The sequence below is a fragment of the Echiichthys vipera genome (genome assembly GCF_963691815.1).
Source record: "Echiichthys vipera genome assembly, chromosome: 18".
Classification (NCBI taxonomy): domain Eukaryota; kingdom Metazoa; phylum Chordata; class Actinopteri; order Perciformes; family Trachinidae; genus Echiichthys; species Echiichthys vipera.
In genome coordinates, this window is record NC_139843.1 from 7,410,523 (window position 1) to 7,436,794 (window position 26,272).

A 26,272-nucleotide genomic window follows, 5' to 3' on the forward strand; every position below is an offset into this window, starting at 1 on the left:
TGTCCAGATCCAAAGATGGAAACAAAAATGTCTAAATCTGGGCATACACTGTACGATTTGAACCCATTGGGCCATGATTTCAGATCTTTCCAGCACGGTAACGTGACATGTTTCATAGCATCAGAGGTTGTGATTACTGTGAACCGCTGGTATCATGTTCAAGACCTCTGCCACCTCCGTTAGATAACCTCTGCCTACCTCAAAGCTTTCAAACTACTCTTTATTGACAATTGCTAATCGCCAGAACGCTCCACATGGGTTGTTTTGATTTGTATTTTAAACGTACGGTGTGAGCACGCTAAATCGTTAGCTTTCCTTTACATCGCAGACTGTTTACTTGTACAGTTTGATTTGGAATTAAACAACATTTCCAAAATCGTACAGTGCATTTCCACGCTAACTGGAGACGGTGAGATTTGGGAACTTCCGTCGGCAATCGTGTCCTGCCTCCTACACACTTTACCAAGTGCCACCCCTCGTCTAAACCGAACGGGGTATTTCTTATCTGACACGAATCAATCGATCTCCTGTTGTTTTCTACATGTGTGGAAGGGAGACTTTGGTCAGGGCCTTCTTTGGACATCCAGAGTTCATGCAAGAAAACGTCATGAACCACCATGAAACTTCAGAGATGGAAAATTTTGGACCTTGACGAGTAAAACCAAGAAAATATTTTTTGTTATTTTGGCTGAATCAGCCCTTTAAAAGTTTAAATGTAATGTACCTTCAGAAGATCAAGTGGTGTTTCATCAGCTGACGCATCACAGATGCACGCACACGGAGTCAGTTTCTTCTCCTCTGGAGGGACATGTTAGACACAAGAGATCTGCTTCACAGTATTCACAAAGACATTAGACAAAGACAAAGACACTGGACATTACAATACCAGTGAAATTATAACAGTGCAGCTTTTATACCTTTGCACTCGTCCTCTCGGGATGCAGAGTCTTTCTCCATCAGATACATCACCAAAATCGTCTCCAGGAGGCTCAGCAGCATCAGGGCAAAAATCCCAATGCAGTAGACCGCTAACAGGAGGAGGCAGCATCATTAATGTGGACAACTAACCGCATGTTGACTCAGTTTATGTTCTGTTCCTGCTCATATGAAGTGCAGTCCAATAAATGCAAGACTCTGAGCTTTGTTACCTATAAGAGGGATCCTGTCTGAAGACGACGGCAGGATCTCATTGAGAATAAGCTGCATCACAGTGACGGCGAGCAGCACAGTGACCTTGAAGCCGAGCTTCTCGCCCCCGCTATCTGAGACCAGGAAGGAGGCCAAGTCCAGACCCAAGAAGAACATGATGGGTAGTATGAAGTTGACTATGTAGAGGAGAGACCGCCTCTTCATGGTGATCTGTGAAATGATGTTAAAGGGTATGTTTCCTGCGACGTATCATAACGTCTTCCATGACTTTACACTGTCTACGTTCCTGTAGTAATACACAGTAATGCTTACAGAGTAAATCACCACATCTTGTTTGTAGTCAAACATGTCAACAGTTTTGTTGGTGACTGTCATGTTGATGAACAGCCACTCGTACTGGGTCCGCATCACCTCACGAGACCACTCTGTGATCTTTGAAGAGTTGTGCCAGCGAACAAGCTGTATTTCAGCGACTGATGTGGGAGACAAAGACAAACCGAGGTCGCATGAATACCTGGTTGTGTGTGTTAAGGAAGTGATGACATAATGTGAACACATATGACAAGACGCAACGGACTCACCAGAGTGTACGACAGACTTGAACGAGAGGGTACACATCTGAGTGTCGAAGGGGAATTTGTAAACGTGCATCCTGCAGGTGCTGACCAGCACCTGGTCGTCCTGAACACGGACTGAACCGGTGTAGTCGATGGTGAGATGAGGACTCGGAGGGGCTTTGTCCTTTTCTGTCCTGAAACAAACAAACATGCACACATTACACACAACAATAGCAAATTATTATGTTGCAACTATCTTGGTCCATCCAAATGCTTTAGCTGAGGTTTTATTTCAAACCGTAACATGTTTCCCTATCGCACCGATTACTGTAATTACTGTCAGGGATGGGAATCGAGAACCGTTTCCAGTCGAGAGCCGGTAACAAATTTAAATCCGAACCAGATGTCAAAGCGTTATAACAATTTAATTATAATAATATTAGTCCCAATGAAAGCTATTGAAAACCTGTGTAGACCAACTGAATCAATAAGGGAATCGATAAAGTACCGGACCGATAAGCAGAATCAATCATTGGTATCAATAAAATCTTATCGATTCCCATCTCTTATTCCTTTTGTGAGTATTTGTGAGTGTGATTGCGTTTGCACTTACATTTCTTCAATAATTATGTCTGGCTTCCACAAAACTTCAGTAGGGAGAGAAACAGTCTCAATACCACAAAAGTCATTTGGATCCCAGGAAATGTGTTCGTTCTGCCAGTTCTACAAGAGGAAGAGGAGGAGTCAGAGGAGACGGGTTATGAACTCAGAGAAAATACATTTGAGTTTTCAAACACAGGCTTAAACACCAATATTTCAGATTTTGGGCAATTTTGCTGATTTCAGACTGGACAGACTAAAAATACTAAGAGTACACATTTAGGTTTTTATCTTACTACACTTTGTCTATTTGCATCTGTAGATTTCTCCTAAATCCCCAGAAGGTTAGCAATAGATAACGCCTCATGCATCCTTTAATTCAATTTCTGTTTTTCCAGAAGAGAACTCACCGAAAAAATCCAAACGTAAGGAACGAACGTCTGGTCGATTTCTCTCTAGAAACAAGCAAAGAAAACTGTCGTAAAGCTTTGAATCACTCAGACGCATTTTTAAAATTCGAGCAACTTTGAATATTTGAATGTGAATGTCAAATTCTCACCACATCTAGAATGGCGTACAGCAGTACCTCCAGTGACACCTGAGTTGGGCGTTTGTGGTCTTTTACTGGCCGGGCCATGGTGTACAGATCACTGTTTTTGGTCAAGTTCAGGTAGTTTAAAACATCCTGATAACTGCACGCCGTCTCAGAAGACACCCTGCCCACAGCTAAAGACATCAAGACACATTCACTGTGAGAAAGATGATCTTAAAGGGATAGTTCTGACTTTTAGAAGTGGGGTTGTACAAGGTACTTATCCATAGCCAGTGTCAGAGAAGCAGAGAGGAGGACAGGCACTAAGAAATGTACGGCTGTGGACGAGGACAGCAGCAAAATGTATTTTAGCCACCCAAGATGCATGTTCTCCCCGTGTCTGCGTGGATTTTCTCCGGGTTCTCCGGTTTCCTCCCACAGTTCAAAGACGTGCTCGTGTTAGGTTAATTGATGACTCTAAAATTGCCCGTAGGTGTGCATGGTTGTCTGTCTCTGTTCGTCTCTATGTGCCCTTTGATAAACTGACGTCCTGTCCAGGGTGTACCCCGCCTCACGCCCGATGTCAGCTGGGATTGGCTCTAGCCCCCAGTGACCCCAACAGGGAAAAATGGTTGAAGATGAAGGAATGAATGATGAAGATGCAAATAGTTAAAGGGTACACTAGAATGTAAGTTGTCATGTTTAAGTTTAAACAGGGCGAACTTAAACTCCCTGCTCTTGTCAAAGCCGCCAGATACCATAAACAAAACCAGTCATATGAAAAAATATCTTATGAAATAAAATAAAATCACTGATCGCGGCAGCGGTAGACCAGCAACGCCCGTGTCCTGTGAGGTAAAATTACTTTTTTTTGCCAAAGGAGTCTGTTGGCTTTGACGAGATCATAAATCGGCTTTCGTCCCCCATTAGAACGGGCTGTATGACGGTGAGGTAAAGTTGGGAAAATATTCTAAATATAGCGTACGCTTAAAGTGATAATGTTGTTTTTTTAAGGCAGGCCTTTCTTAGGGGGCTTATATACGTTTCCTCCTTCCTGCTTCTCCAAACTGCTGCGTGCCGACCACCGTCTTACTGTAGGTAACACACTTATGACTATGGATAAGTACCTCATACAACCCCCCTTCAAAAAATCCAAACTATACTGGAAAGACAGACCGATTTCCACATATTACCTTTTAACTTCAGAGCTCTGTCTGTACGTTTGTTTAGTTAGCCACTCCATCTGGATTTAGCGTCTGAAGTTTATGAATTTTTAAACATCTCAAATCATATCTGGTGCCTGTGGTCACAGATGGATATTGGCAGGCATGTCTCGCTCACCTCCTCGACCACTAAATGAGTCAGTCATCTGAGTCTTTATGGCTGTCCATTTGCAATCCATCAGCTATATACAGCGCAGTAAATGCATGATAATAGAATTATGGTCAGCAGCACTTAGGACTGTCTGAAGACCTGATTCAGTTGCATCAATTTAAAGAGCTGTACCCAATATTGTCCCAGAATATTGCAGTCATATCCCTCTTCAATCAAATACTAAATTGTGATAAAATTATCAAAACTGTCTTTGTTTTACTTATATTTTTTTCGCAAGCTACTTTTATTGTTTATGTCCTTTGGAGAAAGCCTGTAGATGCCTCATTAAGGAGAAAAACTAAAAAGTATAACCGTGTATGGGATAAATATGACAGCATAAATATTGTGTTTACACAGAATAAAATAATAAAGTGTCCAGTACTGGAAAAAAGTGGAGCCAGAAGTGCAGTTATTGCACTTTTTAGCTCTAGGGATGCAGACCATTTTGAGTTAATTTGTCCAGGTTTTTTTTTTTTGTATCCATCTCTGAGATTTCTGATTCAACTCAATGAGGATGAGTGTAAATTTATTTTTGTAGCGCTAAAAAATTAAACAGCACCACCTCTTTTCAGAAACTGTGGCCATGTTACTCTTGATTAGCCACAGACGTCCCTTTGAACAGTTGTCATTGGTATAAATTAATTCCAATTAGCACACTGTCAATAATCCAGAGCAAAAGGGACACTGTGTGGATGAGAGAAACCTTACCTGTGAGGAGGAGCAGGGAGAGGAAGGCAGCAAGCATCATGAGCGCAGGGAATCCAAGACGTGAGAATCCAAAGTCTGAGAGGTGAGTACAGCCGATTGTTCAGACTGTTCAGACACATCACCCCTCACTGGAAGAGGGCTGGGCAAACTGAGTGACCCACCCTTTGGGTTTTGCAGGAAACAGGAGTCACTGATGTACTACACTGTGGGCAGATTATTTTACTGTCAGACCGAATGCACTTAACTGCTTTTAATGCCTCCACATCAGCCAAACGACCGTTGTCCGTCTCATTCTTGTGAACAACTCAGGAACAACTTGAGGTATTTTCTTCAAATGTGGCACAAAATCAACCTGGACTCAAGGGGGAACTGATTCGAATTTGGAGGTCAAAGGTCAAGGTCACTGTGACATCCAAAAGACATTTCACATGAATTGTCTACGTAGGATAAAGGGATGACATTTTTAAAAGACCAAAGGTCAACTCCACAGTTATATCGTAATGTTCTGCAAAAAATGCTCTCCTGGCCATTATTCAACACACACACACACACACACACACACACACACACACACACACACACACACACACACACACACACACACACACACACACACACACACACACAGACACACACACACACACACAAACACACACACACACACACACAAACTCTGGAAAAAATGGTCCCCAAAGCGTGGGTAGTATGTCCCCCATGGACCCCACCAGGACAGAAAAACAAACACACACACACATACACTCACACACACAGACGTAAAAAAGGAGACGAAAAAAAGTTTGTGGTTATTGTTTATTTCAGCAGTATAAAGTCTAATACATGTGATTACAACATGAAACTACTCAAACCATAATAGAGGAAACATTTACATGTCTTCAGAAAAAAGCTTGCAATACTCGCTCACTCCTACTATTCACGGCACTTTTTTGTGTACAATGCCCGACACTGCACACATGATTTCCACTGGTACTGCAATCCAATCGGTCCTGAATCAGTCTGTATTGGTTCGCATTCGCAAGCTTGCAGAATACGTGCAGAAAAACAGAAGAAATGTAAGCAGAAGGCTCCGTCTGTATCCGTATCTAACGTAGAGCATAAATGAGCCTTAATGTTGCCTTTCTCTCTCTTCATCAGCATTAAGGATGCTGCCATCTGACCGAATTTACAGTGTGGGTAAAACGCCTACCATCTGATCCACCACGTCCTACATGGCATTCTCTTTCCCTTCCTCTATCTACGCTATCTATTTTTTGCAAGGTTGTGTCTTTCAGATACTGGGTTGCGGATCTTTACCCAGGTAGCAGGAGCAACAGTTGTGGTTGATATATACACAGCAATGTTCATTGTATAATGCACTTAATACTTCCACTCCTTGATTTGAAGTGTTACTTCTGGGCTTTGATCAAATTATTGTTACAGTCAGAGGAAAAACTGTAGTAAATTGCGATCAATTTGCCGATCACGTCATTTGTGAGGGTTTTGACGATTTTCCTGATAATGGATATTTGCCAGGATTAACTTATTGTGAGTGTCCCATCTCTAATGTGTTTATTATGGAGAGAATGGACTTATTTTGTCTCATTTATGTAAAGGTTATATTGTTTTACTGATAAAAGTAAATCAAAATGTGATCATTTTAGCTCTGTCTATATGGATTACTTAGTCTTAGTTATAAAGCAATGGCTATGTTTTCAATGCACTAAGTGAAGTTGTGATTCATCAGATGTATATCTCTTCCAAATGGTTGATAATATAAGCAAATGGTCAAGTAGGTAACCTTAAATTTGCAAAACACTCGAAAAACTTGCCAACAGAAGACCTATCCTAACCTTAGCCACTCAAGGTCAATGCCCAACCACAACCATTGGGTTGTCGTCTAAACACGACCAATTTGCAAGGGAACAGTCGCTGCATCGGATGCACAGCGTTACTCAAGACAACTGTTGTTGATTCAAACAAAGAAATACAAAGCATTTATTTCCCCTGTAGCAGACACTTGTGCAGCCTGAACACTAACAATAAAAGTAGTAACTTGATTTGCAGAGTCTCTGTAATGAAATCAGTAAACTGCAGCAACTGTTATTTATCATAAATATGAATTCATTGGGTCATTATTTTCTTTGGTCCAGACCAGCGAAACTGAGCTGCAGGGGGAAACACTACAGATGTGTTGCATGTTAAATATAAGCCTTTACCATTACTCGTCTTCTGCTTTGTTCCAGATTGAAAAGATAACAATGAAAAACACACTGGCCGCCGTGACATAGAAAATGAAGAACACTTTGTTGATTGTTTTAGTCACTCTGGTCCAGTAGCCGGGCTTCCCTTCTTCCTTCCTGCTGTTGAGGAGCAGAATCAGTGTTTTCTTCACCTCCCTCAGCTCACCTGAGACTTTCTCCAAGGCAGCGGATTCCACCTTCAGTGGGCCGCTGTCGCCCTGCAGAAGTAATTTAATGGACTGTTAATTAATGACATAATAGAACATATAAGATTTCAAACTGCTGGTTTTTGTGTCCATTGGGATTAAAACAAAAGGGTCGGTTCATAGATAGATCAACAGACAGACAGACAGACAGACAGACAGACATATAGATAGTTGTTTTAACAACTATCTATCTGTTTTGGACAAGTGTGTGTGAGAGAAAGAGAAAAAGAAATGGACAGAGAGAGGGTCGCCGAGCAATACAATGAATAAGAAGAGTGCTCTGTAATCTAGAACAAAGCAGTGAATCAGGGAAATAAAGCGTTATTTTCGCCATTTCATCACAATCATAAATGTAGCTGTAGCAGGTATCTCACTATCTCTGTCCTCATTTTTAATGCTACAAATTAGATCCAGCTAAGAAAAAAGGCTGAAAAGTCAGAGGTTAGAACGGAAGTACAGAGAGTCATTGCTATAGAGATGGTACATCGTCACACTGGTGTGAACTGGCAGGGTTCAGAACATTGCAGACCTGCACGTTGGAAGTAGCTGCAAGTTTTAACCCGTCTCTTTTTTGCGAATCTTTGCGTCACTGAGCAACTCTCATAGGAATGAACAGGGCCCTGCCTCCAACATGTATCCAGTTCTTTTTATACAGTCATGGTCGGAGCACACAGGCTGTCTTGGTTCGTTTACATAACTCATAGGGAAGGTGAAATATTGCCACTTCTGGGAAGCAGGAGGATTTTCCGGTCCAATTTATCTCTGTCATCTCTGCAGCAGCCACGCTGTCTGGATATGTGCCGCTGCAGGCTACAAGTAAGCTAACGTTGTCTTTGCCTGCATGCTAAGCCTTATGTTGCTGTAACGTGTAGTGTTGCTTTTATACAGCAGTTGCGATCAACTGTCAAATATTACGCTAATCTTACTAAACATGTCTTTGTGTCATCCATTTTACCCTGTCCACCAAAGTTGTGGATGGCCTCAGTCTCAGTCAGTCTGAGAAACCCAAAGAACACACTGTTTACAGGGTTTTAGGGATTTATGTACCTCTAACTCTTTTGTTTTTTAATTTGGGTGAACCGACCCTTTAAAGTGCAATCTGATGCTTACCTCTTTGGTCACTGACAGCAGTTCAGATGGAGGTTCATCAGCAGGCACATCACAGACTTGAGTCCATCTCTTCACCACTGAAAGGATTTGGCACAAAGGAGGTTGTAGGGTTCAAAATTCAGAGTATTCAAATAAAAGTAGTAAAATATAAGAGTAGCAAACTGAACGACAAAGGGAGTTTGAGCTGAGATCCAGAGGCTTTTATGCTTTATCTCACCCCCATCAGAGTCTGCACTGTCCTCACTCCAACTACGGTCAATGTCTGCCTCATTGTCTTGCCTCATCAGATACATCACCAAAATAGTCTCCAGGAGGCTCAGCAGCATCAAACCAAACATCCCAATGCAGTAGACCGCTAACGGGAGAAGGCAGCGTCATTAATGAGGACAAATAACCACACATTGACTCAGTAAACGTGTCGTTCCTGCTCATATGAAGTGCAATAAAGGGAAGACTCTGAGTTTCTTTACCTATAAGAGGGATCCTGTCTGAAGATGACGGCAGGATCTCATTGAGAATAAGCTGCATCACAGTGACGGCCAGTAGCACAGTGACCTTGAAGCCGAGCTTCTCCCCTCCGCTGTCTGAGATCAGGAAGGAGGCCAAGTCCAGACAGAAGAAGAACATGATGGGTACCAAGAAGTTGGCGATGTAGAGCACAGACCGCCTCCTCATCTTGATCTATGAAAAAAGGATCAGAGGATTGATCTTCATGATTGTCTTTATTCTGTGGCCAAATAGGTAAATTACATCTCCAGCCTCACGTTAGGGAAAGTCTTGTTATCAAAGAGATATGAAAACATAAAGCATGCATTTTAGATGAATGAGATGAGACTCCAGTTGGTCCTCGTCATTGCTCAGCGCCGTTGAATTGCATGTACGAGATACAGGGGTAATGTTAACAGACATTGTGTGGGGAGGAGGTCAGATGGATGGGTCAGACAAACACTTTAAGCCTGCAGACAGCTGTTTGTGTCCTGTGTGAAACCAGAAGTCCACGTATTTTAACTTAGTTCTTTTAACTACAACCACGATATTTTCCTAAACCAAACCATAACCTGCATGATGAAAGATGACGGCAAAGGTAGAGAGTTAAAGACTTAGATGGATCCTGTCCTGACCAAGCAGCTGTATGTGACGAGTTTGGAGAAAGAATGTGTTGCTCACATATTGACTTTGGTTGTGACGGCGCCAGGAGCTACGCCTGGCTTGTGTGTGTTTTGTTGTTGCGGGCGATGTCTAATCTTTCGGAGAGCCTACATTTAGATTTGTGCTGAAAAGTCTTAGCGGTAGAAAGTGCTGAAAACTTACAGTGTACACGATCATACTTTGGTTGTAGGTCAAATTGTTGACAGTTTTCTCTTTGACTTTCATGTCGATGAACAGCCACTCGTACTGGGTCCGCATCATGTCGCGAGTCCACTCTGTGATCACTGAAGAGTCGGAGATGACCTGAAACTTTATTTCTTCATCTGAGGTGGAAAACAAAAATGAGTTGTTTTCTTATCAGGTTAACAAAGAAGGATTGTGTTGGTGTGACAATAGACTGTTGGAGTGATTACAGCACACATGCATTTGAACACAAATCACACATTTTAGATTAAGTTCTACATACTTATCAACACAACAGGTTTCAGGCTCACCCGAATATATGGCAGACTTGAAAGAGAGGTCGCAGCTCTGAATGTCGAAGGGGAATTTGTAAACTTGCATCCTGCACGTGCTAACCATCATCATTTCATTCCTTAATTCGACGAGACCATGCCAGTTAATGGTGAGATAAGGATTCGGAGGGGCTTTGTCCTTCTCTGTCCTGTATGGGAAAAAACACATTATGGCAAAGTCTTTATGCTCAACATTGTTTATTTTACCATCAAACATGAATCTATAAAATGTACAGTATAATGCAATCATGGATGGAACTGAACAGGTGTACCATGCACAGGCACAGAGGTCAAGGGCTCAGTCACATGGAGAGTTGTTTAAAAAAAACATAACAATCACAAATAAACACAAAAAAAAGATGCAAAACAATCACAGTGATTCAAAACAACTACACAAGGATGGGAAATGACTAATAATAGATTCAAAATGACTACAAAAGGATGCAAAATGACTAATAATAGATTCAAAATGACTACAAAAGGATGCAAAATGACTTATAATAGATTCAAAATGACTATAAAAGGATGCAAAATGACTAATAATAGATTCAAAATGACTACAAAAGGATGCAAAATGGCCAAATGTTTGATTTTCTTTCCTGTGTAGGGGAGACTCTTACATATCTATTACCAGGGGCCCATTGTCTCATAACAGTTACTGTCTAAGGCTTAAAAACTCTTCTGTTTTCCTATAATATACCTTGAGTGTTAAAATATAGAAAACACCATCAGCACAATATGAATATCACATATTTTGACATCTCAAATATCATCAACATGGCCCCCGACTGCTCCTCTGATCCGTGAGGCTTTAACAAACTTACATCTCTTCAATAGTTAGATCCGGCTTCCACAATATTTCAGTAGGAACTATTATTTTTTCAAGTTCACAAAAATCTGGTGGATGCCAGAAGATGTGTTTATTTTCCCAGCTCTGCACAGGAAAACAGGGGAGGGAGAGAAACAAGAAGCAGGAAGGAGAGAACGAGAAAGACAGAAGGAAAAGATGCATTTTAAGTGGAAATGTTAATTAAATATTATTAATAATAATACACAGGAGTTTCTACTACAGAAACAACTCACCATATAAATCCAAACATAAGGAACAAAAGTCTGGTCGATCTCTCTCTGTGAGCAAAGAAATACAGAATGTGTTAAAATCTTTACTGCAGCAGATTTAACATGATCATATTTAATGTAGCTGACCGTAACCACATCAAAACTGTCTTAACATAACACTATTTTACACCTGCATTATCATTCATTCATTCATTCATTTTCAACCGCTTGTCCCTGTCAGGGTCGCGGGGGGCTGGAGCCGATCCCAGCTGACATTGGGCGTGAGGCGGGGTACACCCTGGACAGGACGCCAGTCTATCACAGGACACATAGAGACGAACAGAGACAGACAACCATTCACACCTACGGGCGATTTCAGAGTCATCAATGAACCTAACACAGGCATGTCTTTGGACTGTGGGAGGAAACCGGAGAACCCGGAGAAAACCCACGCATACACAGGGAGAACATGCCAGGATTTGAACCAGGAACCCTCTTGCTGTGAAGCGACAGTGCTAACAACCACACCAGTTTATTAATGTTCTTCTGTGTTTTATGTGAATCTCTTTGAGTTAAGAAACAAAACAATAACACTTAATTAATCAGTTAATCAAATTTAACTTCAGGCACACATGATTAGACAGGGGTTTCATTATGAAACAGACGACACATTACTAAATCATAACAACAACAATCATAAAATCCTAATTTTCCCTTTTTTTAACTAAAAATGGTGAATATTTGGTTCAAACGTTGGTTTGATTTTATCATTGCTTATAGATATGATGACCACGGACTCCCTCCTAGTGGTTGGGTCCCAGAGAGCTTTCCCCTTTTATGGTACTAAAGAATTGTTCATTTTTGGCCAGGACTGCCAAAAATGAACAACTGGACACAGGTTTGATTTCCACAGTATACTTCCTGTGTATTGTTCAATGTAATAATTGTAAAAATAACAAACACACCCTCCTTTCAAAAGGAAATAATCAAAAATCATCAAAAGAAAAACTTCAGGAATTTGTAAAACTTACCACATCTAGGATGCCATAAAGTGCCATTTTGAGGTAAACCATTGTCGTCTCTTTGTGGTGTTTAACAGGACGGGCTATCGTGTACAGCTGCTTATCTTTGATAAGATTCAGGTGGTTCACAACATCCTGATAACTGCAGTTACCTGTAGAATCTATTGGAAGAATATTAAGACACAATCTCTATCAAGGAGTTTATTCTTAAATACTTACATGCTCTCATTTTCTATTTTAAAGTGGAAGCTGTTGTTTGTCTGGACATCAACACTATTGTATTCATTATTTATCATTTTGATATAGCAACAAACATTAATCTCTGTGTATAGATATTCACTGCTATCCACAATGTACTGTCAAACACTGGAAAACACCAGCTCACATATATCTGCAGTAGCCTAATATCCAGTGATTGTGGAGTCATCATAACAGAGGCGTTGGCAGCACTGCAGGGGTTTGTGTCATCAGTCCACTAATGAGCTTTAAATTTGAGCATTTTTCTGTCATGAGGACCCTTTATTTGACATCCTTCAATTACAAGTTGTCCAAATGCATCTATCGTGATCCCAGGCCAATACCCATCCACTCACATGAGACCATGCATACTTTATTGAAATTCATTTGCTGTTTACACCAGTGACATCTTTTAGTTTTACTACTGCACTCAAAAACATCAAAAATAGTTAAAAACATACAAGTATCTTAAAGTAATCTCATCTCATCTCATCTTCAACCTCTTATCCGGGGTCGGGTCGCGGGGGCAGCTGCTTTAGCAGGGGACCCCAAACTTCCCTTTCCTGGGCCACATTAACCAGCTCTAACTGGGGGATCCTGAGGCGTTCCCAGGCCAGTGTGGAGATCTAATCTCTCCACCTGGTCCTGGGTCTTCCCCGAGGCCTCCTCCCAGCTGGACGTGCCTGGAACACCTCCCTAGGGAGGCGCCCAGGGGGCATCCTTACTAGATGCCCGAACCACCTCAACTGGCTCCTTTCAACGCAAAGGAGCTGTATTTTAAGTGAATCTATCGCAATTATATTAAAAACTGTAATTATATTAAAAACTGTGTTTCTGTGGCAACCTTTAAAGATAAAATGCTGTATTGAGTTACTGCTAATGCAAATCGAATGTTTCCTGCTGCTGCAGCTTCACATTAAAAGCATTTAACTGGTGAAACAAAAGCTGACATTTTTTATGAGTTAGTCACAGGAAATGCAATGTTTTCAGAGCAGTTTCAAATATTGCAGTGAGTAATGGCGCAGGCAGGAGCAGGCACACTTTTGCTGTTTGCATCTCAGGCTGTGTGCTGAATAAAATCATCACACTTGTTCACAGGATGATAGAAAAAGCCGGACTTCTTTATTGAAATGATGACTTTGATTTGCTGCCCCCAGTATTTCTGGAACCCGTAGTGTTACACCACATCTGCTGTTGCCCGGGGAGTCACCAGATTAACCATGAAAAGTACCAAGACTTCCACATAATTACTGCGTACATACCTTCATCACTGTCCTGATTGAAGTTCTGTTCATAATCATAACCTGAATAATTGGAAGTACTTCCACCTGACAGGAAAAAAAACTCTGTTACAATGATTCAATTGCATCAGTTTAAAGTCACAATTTTGAAATCAGTATTAATCTTTTGACATCCTGAAAAACATAAAGGGTCAGTAAACCAAACGTCCTGAATACATATTTTTTCACTAATTATTGTAGACTTTTGGAGTGTCTCCTGTAAATACCTTCCTCAAAGCTGTAATTGAACTTCTGCTGATCATCAAGGAGCTCTGGTTGCTCTGTGGAGGTGCTTCCACCTGACGGAAAAAAGAATATGCAGCTCATTAGATGCATTGTTATTTCCATTCACACATTTCTACTGCTTTCCTACACAACGTGAGGTGGGACACTTCTTGCAAAAACTATTGCTATTTTTCTTCCATAACATGTTTAGTGTCAGACGAGCGGCAAGAAAACATCAAAAACACACATTAAGGTGTTTACTTTATTACACTTTGCCTATTTTTGCCTGTAGATTTCTTCCAAATTCACCAAAAATTAGAATTAGCAAATGCCTCATTTGCATATTTAAACCTTTCAGAAAACATAAAATAATTATCTCAATGTCGTTTTTGTGGAGCCCACGAAACATCAAAATGGCAGTTTAAACAGCATCATCTCTTTCCAGGAACAGTGTCTTTGTTACTTTGAATTATCCACATGCCACACTTAACAGTTTTTGGACAGAGATAATGCTTACAGTATTCTTATTTTTAGTTTTTCGTATGCTTTATCACAAACAAAACTCAATACACCTCCATTGTATTGGGGAGGAAACAAAAGTTTCACTTCTGCATGCATCATAAAGAGCTTACCTGTGAGGAGGAGCAGAAAGAGGAAACCTGCGAGCATCATGACTGAAAGTCAAAGTTAGTGAGTATCCAAGTCCTCTCTGTGTTTTCTGGAGATGTTTGTTACATATATATATAATGTCACTGCCTTGTACTGGAAGAGGGCAGGACAAATGTCATGACCAACCCCTCATTGTTCAAATCTCATCATTCAGTGATAGAAACATATTGTTGTTGCTAATGCAACAACGCTCCCAGGAACTGCCAACACCCTCGACACTTAGCCGCCTGTGGGCAGATCCATTTTGCCAGTAAAACCAAAAGCTGTTTATTTCTCATTTCCACTGTGGAGGCTGTTTGGTTTCTCAAGTAGTTCAGTGTTAAGGTCTGCTGCGTCCCTCAGCTCTTTTAAATCAAGACTGAAGACTTTTCTATTTGCCGCTGCTTTTCAGTGATCTGCACTGTAACTTCTGTTACTGTAACCATCTTTGATTCTTTAAAAATTCTTTTATATGTTTGAATTGACCTTTTATGTTTTTAAAATGTATATGTTTTATGTGTTATTTTTCCCAATGCTTTTAATGTTTTATGTCAAGCAATTTGAATTCCCTTGTTGTTGAATTGTGCTTTACAAATAAAATTGCCTTGCCTTATATTTGATGCTCACAATCACAATACTAACATTCAGTCATTCATTCATCTTCAACCGCTTGTCCCTGTCGCGGTCGCGGGGGGCTGGAGCCGATCCCAGCTAACATCGCACGTGAGGCGGGGTACATCCTGGACAGGACGCCAGTCTATCGCAGGGCACATAGAGACAAACAGAGACAGACAACCATTCACACCTACGGGCAATTTTAATGACATCAATGAACCTAACACATGCATGTCTTTGGACTGTGGGAGGAAACCGGAGAACCCGGAGGAAACCCACGCAGACATGGGGAGAACATGCGTGCGACTCCACACAGAAAGGCCCCAGTCGGGATGTGAACCTGGAACCCTCTCGCTGTGAGGCGACAGTGGCACTCAGCTTGCACTTCTAGCACACTGCAAGTTGACTCACATGGAGTGAATTTTAGAGATGCTGTAAACACACACACAAGAATCTAAACATGTTATAAATAAAGATTGTCTTGTGAGCAAAAAAATATAAGCTAAAATCGAGCAGAGCGAAGCACAAGAACCAAGTCGATATTCAGTTATATCAAAAACTTTTCTGCAGATCATCCATTACACCACAAAACATGAATGGTTTCCACATAGTTATAAGACAGAAAGAGCGTCTCTGTGTAACCTCTAACCACTCATACACCATTTGCTGGTATTGGCCCTATCTTGACACATCCAGTCCAATGCAGTTTCCCGTCTTTTGTGCAAGTAGAATTCACTCACACACTTCTAAGAAACAATGAGGGAATTTTCATATATTTCCATGAGCATTTACAAATCTAATTAGAATATGAAAGTGACTTTGATGAAAAAGCAGAAAAAGTACTTGGACGACACTCAGCCTGAGCGGCTCAGGAGGGAGTATAAATATAAAAAATGTAAATTTAGGAGATTTTACAGCTTATTTTGTTGAAAGATGTCATTTTATTGTAAAGAACTGAAGCACAGTCCCAGATGTGTAGACAGCATCGATGTAAATTAGGACCATTAGGGCCAAAAGCAGAAAACAGCTAATTCACTGGTGTTAGTGTCCTTTTTGCCAACTCTTGTAAAGGAAGTCAAAGTTAAAATAAGGGGTTAAAATGATAGTCAGTTAGAAAAGTAAGTCAGTTAGACTTTACTTTTACACAATTAAATTAACTTAAAACAAAACTCAATTAGAAAGCGCACCGGAATTGATAGAACCAAAAGTAGTTAGGAAAAACGACCAGCAGGTGTCGCCCTAGGAACCTCCGGATCAATATCCCCAATGCAATTTCAGTGAAGAGCAACTGGACTTGGTTATTTGTCAGGAAGACGTTTCACCTCTCATCCAAGAGGCTTCATCAGTTCATGTACGCATCTGACCAGGCTGGGACTGGACCAGGACCAGGCTGGGACTGGTCCAACTAACTGGTGTGAGATCCAGATATCTAACCTCTCACAAGGCCGATGATGTCACTGGAACCCTTTGTGCTCCAAGTGTCGACGACCGTTGTTATAGTGACAGTCGTTGGTGGGAAGTTGGTTTCGACTTTGTTAGTGCTCTATTGAGCCTCACAGCAGTGGTTAAGACTCAATAGAGCTCTAACAAAGTCGAAACCTCACTCTATCAACGCTCGTTGGCACTTGGAGCACAAAGGGTGCCAGTGACATCATCGACCTTGTGAGAGGTTAAATACCTGGATCTCCACACCAGTTAGTTGGACCAGTCCCAGCCTGGTCCTGGTCCAGTCACAGCCTGGTCCTGGTCCTGGTCCTGGTCCAGTCCCAGCCTGGTCCTGGTCCTGGTCCAGTCCCAGCCTGGTGAGATGCGTACATGAACTGAAGAAGCCTCTTGGATGAGAGGTGAAACGTCTTCCTAGACAAATAACCAAGTCCAGTTGCTCTTCACTGAAATTGCTTTGAGGATAACGACGACCTGGACAAAGGAGAACATTCACAGGCTCCTGATCAATTAGTTTGTTAAAACTAGTTTTCTCAAAAACTAAAATGTGGCTATATTGACAGAAAAAAAGGCATCTATAGATATAGATAGGTATTTACGCAGTGAATATACTACAGGGATAGTGAGCATCATATGTATACTAACAGTGTGCATTGACTACTGTATTTCCACAGAATAAAACTTGATTTGAATCTTCAGAGCTACACTTACATTTTCTTTTATTAATTATATGTATCATTGACTCACTAACAATTACATATTAAAGGCATATATTATTAGAACTTTATAATACAACCAGACCGGTGTCATAGGCTAATACAGAATATGTGTTATTTTGATTTGGTGTTAGTTGATAACAATTCAGTGCCTCCATGGCCTAGGGGTAATTGTTTTCTGTGGTCCAGACCCGTGAAACTGAGCTACAGATGGAAACATGGACTAGATGTGTCCATGTTCTCCCATTACTCGTCGTCTGCTTTGTTCCAGATTGAAAAGATAACAATTAAAAACAGACTGGCCACGGTGACATAGAAGATGAAGAACACTTTGTTGATTGTTTTAGTCACTCTGGTCCAGTAGCCGGGCTTCCCTTCTTCCTTCTTGCTGTTGAGGAGCAGAATCAGTGTTTTCTTCACCTCCCTCAGCTCATCTGAGACTTTCTCCAAGGCAGTGGATTCCACCTTCAATGGGCCACTGTCGCCCTGCAGAAGTAATTTAATGGACTGTTAATTAATGACATTTTGGGCCGTACACTGACTGGAGATAAAAAGTTAGAGAAAAAAGTATTAATACTTGATTTATTCTGAAATAATGCAGGACTAAATAATATCATATTTTTTGAATAACCAAGGCACTTCAACAAAAAAACTTTAATTTGTGAAAAAAAAACACAGTGAACAAAATTAAAGTAACAGTAACCAATGTGTCAGAAGAGAAGACTTAAACAAAGTTTCCTTAGGGCTATAGATTTCAAAAACAACAACCTCCCTCTCTTAGCAAGCTCTGAAAGAAACTTTTGAAGTTTCTTTTGTCTGCCAGAAGTAGCCGACTAAACTGGTGGAAGTCTCTTTGCACCAGTGTGGAATAGCTGCGATCATCTGGGGATTTTTTGGCTTCATGCGTCACTGAGCAACTCTCATAGGAATTAACAGGGCCTTGTCTCCAACATGTATCCAGTTCTCTTTATACAGCCATGTTCGGAGCACACAGGCTTTCTTGGTTCGTTTACATAACTCATAGGGAAGGCGAAATATTGCCACTTCTGGGAAGCAGGAGCATTTTCCAGTCCAATTTTTCTCTGTCATCTCTGCAGCAGCCACTGTCTGGAAATGTACCGCTGCAGGCTACAAGTAAGCTAACGTCAGGCTTTGTCTTTGCCTGCATGCTTAACTGAACATTGCTGTAACGCACAGAGTTGCTTTTATACAGCAGTTGCGATCAACTATCAAATATTACGCTAATCTTACTAAACATGTCTTTGTGTCATTGTGTCATTTTCCCTGTCCGCTAAAGTTGTGGATGGCCTCAATCTCAGTCAGTCTGAGAAACCCAAAGAACACACTGTTTACAGGGTTTTAGGGATTTATGTACCTCTAACTCTTTTGTTTTTTAATTTGGGTGAACCGACCCTTTAAAGTGCAATCTGATGCTTACCTCTTTGGTCACTGACAGCAGTTCAGATGGAGGTTCATCAGCAGACACATCACAGACTTGAGTCCATTTCTTCACCACTAAAAGTATTGGGCACAAAGGAGGTTGTAGGGTTCAAAATTCAGAGTATTCAAATAAAAGCAGTAAAATATAAGAGTAGCAAACTAAACGACAAAGGGAGTTTGAGCTGAGATCCAGAGGTTTTTATGCTTTATCTCACCCCCATCAGAGTCTGCACTGTCCTCACTCCAACTACGGTCAATGTCTGCCTCATTGTCTTGCCTCATCAGATACATCACCAAAATAGTCTCCAGGAGGCTCAGCAGCATCATAGCAAACACCCCTATGCAGTAGACCGCTAACAGGAGAAGGCAGCATCATTAATAAGGACAAATAACCACACATTGACTCAGCAAATGTGTCGTTCCTGCTCATATGAAGTGCAATAAAGGGAAGTCTCTGAGCTTTGTTACCTATAAGTGGTACCCTGTCTGAAGATGACGGCAGGATCTCATTGAGAATAAGCTGCATCACAGTGACGGCCAGTAGCACAGTGACCTTGAAGCCGAGCTTCTCCCCTCCGCTGTCTGAGATCAGGAAGGAGGCCAAGTCCAGACAGAAGAAGAACATGATGGGTACCAAGAAGTTGGCGATGTAGAGCACAGACCGCCTCCTCATCTTGATCTATGAACATTTTTTTAAGGATCAGATGGTTGATCTTCCAGATTTACTCACATACTAGTGTCAAAGGAAACGATGTGGTACCCAGGTTACAAATGAATCTGCAGGGGTTGAGAAAACCTTAAAATGAGATGAGAAATGAGAAATCATCAAACATGCATTTAAGATAAATGAGATGAGACAATATCCATTTTTTCCTTGGCCCCATATGCTCAGCCCCATTGAATTGTATGCGTGGGATGTAGAGATTTTCTACCTGGAAGTTATTGTAAACAAACATTGTGTAGGGAGGAGGTAAGGGATAGATGGATGGGTCAAACAATAACAGACTGTCCAGGTTGTACCCCACCTCACGCCCGATGTCAGCTGGGATCGGCTCCAACCCCCCCGCGACCCCGACAGGATAAACGATGAAAGATGGCGGCAAAGTTAGAGTTAAAAATGTATGTTAAGGGGTCCTGATCAAGCAGCCGTATGTGACGGGTTGGGAGAAAGAACATAATGCTCAAAGTGATGAACCAACAGAAACCAAAGTCTTGTGTGTGTTTTGTTGTTGCTATGGGTGTGTAATCGTTCAGAAAGCCTTCATCTAGATTTGCGCTGAAAATCTTTGGTGGTAAATTGTGCTGAAAACTTACAGTGTACACGATCATGCTTTGGTTGTAGTCAAAACTGCTGTCAGTTTTCTTTTTAACTGTCATGTTGATGAACAGCCACTCGTACTGGGTCCGCATCACCTCGCGAGACAACTCTGTGATCCCTGAAGAGTTGAGGAGTGGCATAAGCTCTAGTTCCTGATCTGACGTGAAAAAATAAAAATAAAACTTTTTTTATCAGGTCAACAACAGCATTAGTGCTTTTCTGACAATAGGCTGTTAAAGTGATTACAGCACACATGCATTCAAACACAAAACTTCCATTTTAGATTAAGTTCTACACACTTTTCAGGTTTCAGGCTCACCAGAATATACGGCAGACTTGAAAGAGAGGTCACAGCTCTGAATGTCAAAGGGGAATTTGTAAACTTGCATCTTGCACGTGCTAACTATCATCATTTCAGTCCTTAATTCGATGAGACCGAACCAACTAACGGTGAGATAAGGAGCTGGAGGTGCCTTATCCTTCTCTGTCCTGTATGAGAACAAACACATCACTTAATGCTCAACATTGTTTATTTTACCATCAAACATGAATCTATATAATCTACAGTATGATGCAATGGATTACTGAGAGAGGCCCAGGGGCATTTCCCTTTTTAGAAATTTGCTAAGTCTGTTTTTGTCATTGCCCTGTGATAGACTGGCGTCCTGTCCAGGGTGTACCCCGCCTTACGCCCAATGTCAGCTGGGATCGGCTCCAGCACCCCCGCGACCCCGACCCCGGGATAAGCGGTTGAAGATGAATGAATGAATGTTTTTGTCATTGTGATGTATTGTGTGTAGATTGATGAGGAATAAGATGGATTTTATTTATTTTATATTGAGTCTATAATGCAACAAAATTTGGTAAAAGTGACGGGGTTCACATACTTTGCACAGCACTGTATTTGTTTATACGTATATACTGTATAATGATAATGAAGGAATGATAATGTATTAAACATAACGCTGTATCACCAGTGACTGTTTTGAGTGTGGCAACATGAACAAACTTACATCTCTTCAATAAATATATCTGGCTTCCACAATAAATCAGTAGGAACTACTATTTGATCAAGTTCACAAAAGTCTGATGGAATCCAGAAGATGAAGTCATCGAACCAGGACTGCACCGGAAAAACAGGGAGGGAGAGAAATATAAAGCAAGAAGGAGAGCAAGAGAAAGACAGAATGAAAAGATGCAATTTACATGGAAAATATATAGTTCCCACTACTGATGAACAGAAAGAACTCACCATATAAATCCAGATGTCAGGAACAAAAGTCTGGTCAATCTCTCTCTATGAGCAAGTAAATTCAGAATTTGTGAAAATCTAAACAACAGCACAATTAACATTATAACATTTACTGCAGCTAACACAAAAAACAGCAACATTTCAGTTATTTACATTTAAGTTCTAGCACACATGATTTCAGACAGAGATGACATGCACCTGTGTAAACCTGATTTAGGATTCATTAACTTGTTCTTCCCTGAGCCCCCGCCGGCGGGGGCTATCAGGCAGTATAACAACATCCCCCTGTGCAGCAACATGTAGCTTGCATACAGACACACATGCTGCATACCCACAGAAAGCTAAGAATCTTTTCTTCACGCTCATATAAACCATTCCTATGACCAACAAACCAAGTTACAACACCGAGCAATCAAACATGCAAGGCGAAAACACAGAAATACGAGTGACACAGACAAATAAAGCTGGCGCAGTGGCTGCTCTGATGTCAGCAAGATTTCACTGCATCCACTCGATAGCAGAGTCTCCACACGCAGTCGCCCGAGAAAAGCATTGGCGTTAGACCGCAAACTGCGTCAAACTGGATGTGTCAGTATCGTGCCAATAACAGCAAACGGTGTACGAGTGAAGACACAGAGACGCTAGGTACACACATACAATAGAATACATTATTATTTCGGTTTGAATTCCCTTCCAGCTCCCAGGTTTTAATTTAAGAATTATAAAAAACAAACATACCCTAGTTGCCAGAGGGAATTATGATAATCAACTATAACAAACTTGAGAAAATGTAAAACTTATTTTAAGACTTACCACATCTAGGATGCCATGGATCACCATTTTGAGGTATACTTGTGTAACATCCTTGTAGTTTTTAGCAGATCGGATCATGGAGTACAGCTTCTTGTTGTTGGTCAGATTCAGGTGGTTTAAAACATCCCGGTAACTACAGATTTTCCCTGAATCCACATCTATTGGAAGAACATTAAGACATAATCTCTATCAAAAAGTTTACTTTAAAAACACACACACAAAACAAAGTCTAACTTACAAGCTCGGATTTTTGCTTTTAAATTGAAACCTGTTGTTTGTCTGGCACATCAATGTTATTGTATTCATTATTTATGAATTTTAATAAATTACAAACATTAATCTCTGCAGACAGATATCCACTGCTAGCCACAATGTACTGTCAAATACCGAAAAACAGCTCACATATATCTGCAGTAGCCTAATATCCAGTGATTGTGGAGTCATTATAAGAGAGGCACTGGCAGCACTGCAGGGGTTTATGTCATCAGTCCACTAATGAGCTTTAAATTTGAGCATTTTTCTGTGATGAGGACCCTTTATTTGAAAACCATCAGCTACAAGTTGTCCAAATGCATCTGTCGTGATCCCAGGCCAATGCCCATCCACTCACATGAGACCATGCATACTTTGTTGAAATACATTTGCTGTTTACACCAGTGACATCTTTTAGTTTTACTACTGCACTCAAAAACATCAAAAATAGTTAAAAACAGTATCATTTGGTGACCTTTATAGATAAAATGCTGTATTAAGTTACCGCTAATGAAAATCTAATATTTCCTGCTGCTTCACATTAAAAGCATTTAACTGGTGAAACACAAGCTGACTTTTATTATGAGTTAGTCACAGGAAATGAACGAGCAGATCAGGTTGAAATATTATTTAATATAATTTGCTGTTTGCTGAATAAAATCATCACAGAAGTTGTTCACAGAAAGATCCAGAAATTCAGACTTCTTTATTGAAATGACAACTTTGTTTTGGTGCCCCCAGTATTTCTGGGACCTGCAGTGTTAAACTTTCTGTTTAATCTTCTGTTGCACCAGATCAATCATGAATTCTTGAGTTTCCATTAATCAGGGATACAGGAATAAATATCCATTATTCTAATTACTGCGTACATACCTGTATCATTGTCCTGACTGGAGTCCCGTTCATAATCATCACCTGAATAATTTGAAGTACTTCCACCTGACGGAAAAAATCACTGTTACCCTGATTCAAGTGCAACAGTATAAAGTCAATTTTGAAATCAGTATCAATCTTTTGACATCCTGAAAAACATAAAGGGTCAGTAAACCAAACGTCCTGAATACATATTTTCTCATTTAGCTCTGCAGGGTTTTAACTGGTTTGGGGATTAAATACAGGCTGCAGGAATAAATACCAATACATATCATTACTGTGAACTTTTGGAGTGGTTGTTTCCTGTACATACTTCCCTCAAAGCTGTAATTGAACTTCTGCTGATCATCAAGAACCTCTGGTTGCTCTGTGGAGGTACTTCCACCTGACGGAAAAGAGTATACAGTTCATTAGATTCAATCCTTTCCTACACAAATTAAGGTGAGATACTACAGGTAAAAACAGAATTTTTTTGCTTCCATAACATGTTCACTGTCAGACGAGTGGCAAGAAAACACTCAAAACACACATTAAGGTGTTTACTTTATTACTCCTTCTCTATTTATTCATTTCTACCAAAGTCACTCAACGCTAGCATTTGGTAATCCCTCATTTGCATATTTAAAAACACATTTCCGAAAACTTATAATACAAAAATAAATATCTTAATATGAATAATGGCTCAGTGCTCAGAGCAAAACTATACAGTCGCTCAATCTCTTTCCCATTTCCTATCAATCCCCAGCTGTCTTTATAAATAAAAGGCATGACCAAATTAATAATTAATCAACTGGGAATGTTTTAATGGTGATATCTATTTGTTAAAAACACTTATCCTATTCACCTGTAGTGTCATCCATCTCCAAGATATTTGCCTCTACCCTAAAACATCGAGGGTAATGGGATTTTGTTTGTGGAGCCACTTTGAAATGGCAATTAAAAAATTAAACAGCAACATCTCTTTCCATGCCACACCTAACAGTGTTTGGACAGAGATATTGCTTACAGTATTCTTATTTTTAGTTTTTTGTATGCTTTATCACAAACAAAACACAATTCACCTCCATTGAATTGGGGAGGCAACAAAAGTTTCACTCCTGCATGCATCATACAGAATTGTTCCAGCTTACCTGTGAGGAGGAGCAGAAAGAGGAAACCTGCGAGCATCATGACTGAAAGTCAAAGTTAGTAAGTGTCCAAGTCCTCTCTGTGTTTTCTGGAGATGTTTGTTACATACATATAATGTCACTGCCTTGTACTGGAAGAGGGCAGGACAAATGTCATGACCAACCCCTCATTATTGTTCAAATCTAATCGTCCAGTGATAGACACATATTGTTGTTGCTAATGCAACAACGCTCCCAGGAACTGCCTCGACACTTAGCGGCCTGTGGGCAGATCCATTTTGCTATTAAAACTAAAAGCTCTTAATATCTACTACTTCCCCTCTGGTGGCTGTTTGGTTTCTCAAGTAGTTCAGTGTTGGAGTTACATCTGAAAATAGTCTTATGTCATGCATATATAATATATATTTGATATGTATGTACTGTAGTTTTTACAATAAATCAGGTGTGACAGTTAATTTCCTGCCCACTTTTACCACCGAACATCCTGTTCCTCACAACGCCCACTTTTATAGAGTTGCAAAGTGAAAAAAGTCTCCTGAATAATTTAATAATACTATAGGTTTATTATTTCTTTTAACTGTTTAACTGTTTTCTGAGAAATGGCTTGAAACACTACGATACCCATGATCCTCAGCCACCATTGCTGTTGAAGCAACCAGTGAACGACTTAAATCAGAGCTGAAGCAGATTCTCAATTGTTTGTCATAGAAAAAAGACAAACAATCCACAACCATTTAAGCAGCTTTGTGATTCTGTACTGTGATGCTTCCAGCTAACATGCTGCTAACATTAGCATGCTTACAGTAGATGCTCACAATGACAATACTTACAATACAAGGACAAAACATGCTCTGTGTAAAACTGAGTATTTAAAACTCAGCGGTGGCGCGCAGCTTGCACTTCAAGCACACTGCAAGTTGGAACATGAAGTGAATTTAAGAGATGCAGTGAACACATACACACACAATGAACATAACAAGATAAGAAAATAACATTGATAGCAAATAGCATTACTTCCAAGCACACCAGACATTGCATCCATGCAAATAGGTGGTCCCCACAAATGACCAACCAAACAGTTGTCCCCATAACTGTGAAAAACAAGAATGTATGTGTGTGATTGTCAGGCGTAAAAAAAGTTTTTTTTTGTTTTATTTGTGCAATACATTGAGTCTGATATGTTTCAAAACCTTTACTGTACATACAACAGATCACAGAATTGTTCTATTAAATAATGATTTAATAATATTTATATATATCTAAATATAGATACATATATCATGACATAATGAAGCCTGAAGCAAACAGCATTAACTAGTTGTACACTGAACTGCATTTCCTCAAAATAAAACAAAGTGATATTTATGTTTCCTGCAAGAATCTAAACGTGACAAATAAATACTGTGCATATTATATGCTAAAGTCATGTTAGTGCATTACAAGTTTACAATACAACCAGACCAGTTCATACTGTGTATATGGGTTTGATGTTGCTGTAGAACGGCATAAACCATGCAAAAGACTTATACTGAAGGACTAAATATATATGAACAGCCAAGTAAATATTTCCCTCATCAGCTGTATGGAAAACAAGACTTTTACGAGTGTACATCTTCCAGCAGAGCAAGATGTGAAAAGAATAAAACCACTGTTAAGTGCTCAGGGGTCTAACAGAGCCGAGTGCCAGGACTCACGTCTATCAAAACCTTTTCTGCTGAGCATCCACTACTCCACAACGATGGATGGTTTCCAGATCGTTATAAGACATAGGTTTCATCTCTGTGTCACCACTCACACACCATTCATTATGGGGAA

The 26,272-nt window shown here is 40.4% G+C and overlaps 2 protein-coding genes across 2 annotated transcripts in view; both read right to left on the reverse strand.

The window, feature by feature from the left end:
- LOC310960469 (uncharacterized protein) overlaps positions 1–14,629 on the reverse strand; it is a gene marked incomplete at both ends in the record, with an annotated part of 15,884 nt that extends 1,255 nt beyond the window's left edge. The window contains 19 exons of the mRNA XM_083932178.1: positions 725–798; positions 918–1,028; positions 1,149–1,359; positions 1,462–1,622; positions 1,731–1,900; positions 2,320–2,429; positions 2,866–3,032; positions 4,921–4,995; positions 7,324–7,375; positions 8,474–8,550; positions 8,691–8,828; positions 8,944–9,154; positions 9,785–9,945; positions 10,117–10,286; positions 10,962–11,071; positions 12,228–12,379; positions 13,718–13,783; positions 13,963–14,034; positions 14,593–14,629. Coding sequence (XP_083788304.1) covers positions 725–798; positions 918–1,028; positions 1,149–1,359; positions 1,462–1,622; positions 1,731–1,900; positions 2,320–2,429; positions 2,866–3,032; positions 4,921–4,995; positions 7,324–7,375; positions 8,474–8,550; positions 8,691–8,828; positions 8,944–9,154; positions 9,785–9,945; positions 10,117–10,286; positions 10,962–11,071; positions 12,228–12,379; positions 13,718–13,783; positions 13,963–14,034; positions 14,593–14,629 — 2,325 coding nt within the window. The remainder of the gene's footprint in view (positions 1–724; positions 799–917; positions 1,029–1,148; positions 1,360–1,461; positions 1,623–1,730; positions 1,901–2,319; positions 2,430–2,865; positions 3,033–4,920; positions 4,996–7,323; positions 7,376–8,473; positions 8,551–8,690; positions 8,829–8,943; positions 9,155–9,784; positions 9,946–10,116; positions 10,287–10,961; positions 11,072–12,227; positions 12,380–13,717; positions 13,784–13,962; positions 14,035–14,592) is intronic.
- A 2,999-nt stretch (positions 14,630–17,628) lies between these two features.
- On the reverse strand, positions 17,629–24,497 carry LOC310960470 (5-hydroxytryptamine receptor 3B-like; the record flags this gene model as incomplete). Its single annotated transcript, XM_083932179.1, has 10 exons — positions 17,629–17,868; positions 18,821–18,897; positions 19,038–19,175; positions 19,291–19,501; positions 20,137–20,297; positions 20,460–20,629; positions 21,154–21,263; positions 22,206–22,363; positions 23,644–23,715; positions 24,461–24,497. 10 exons carry the CDS (start codon positions 24,495–24,497, stop codon positions 17,629–17,631), a joined length of 1,374 nt encoding a protein of 457 aa, XP_083788305.1.
- Positions 24,498–26,272: the final 1,775 nt, after the last annotated feature.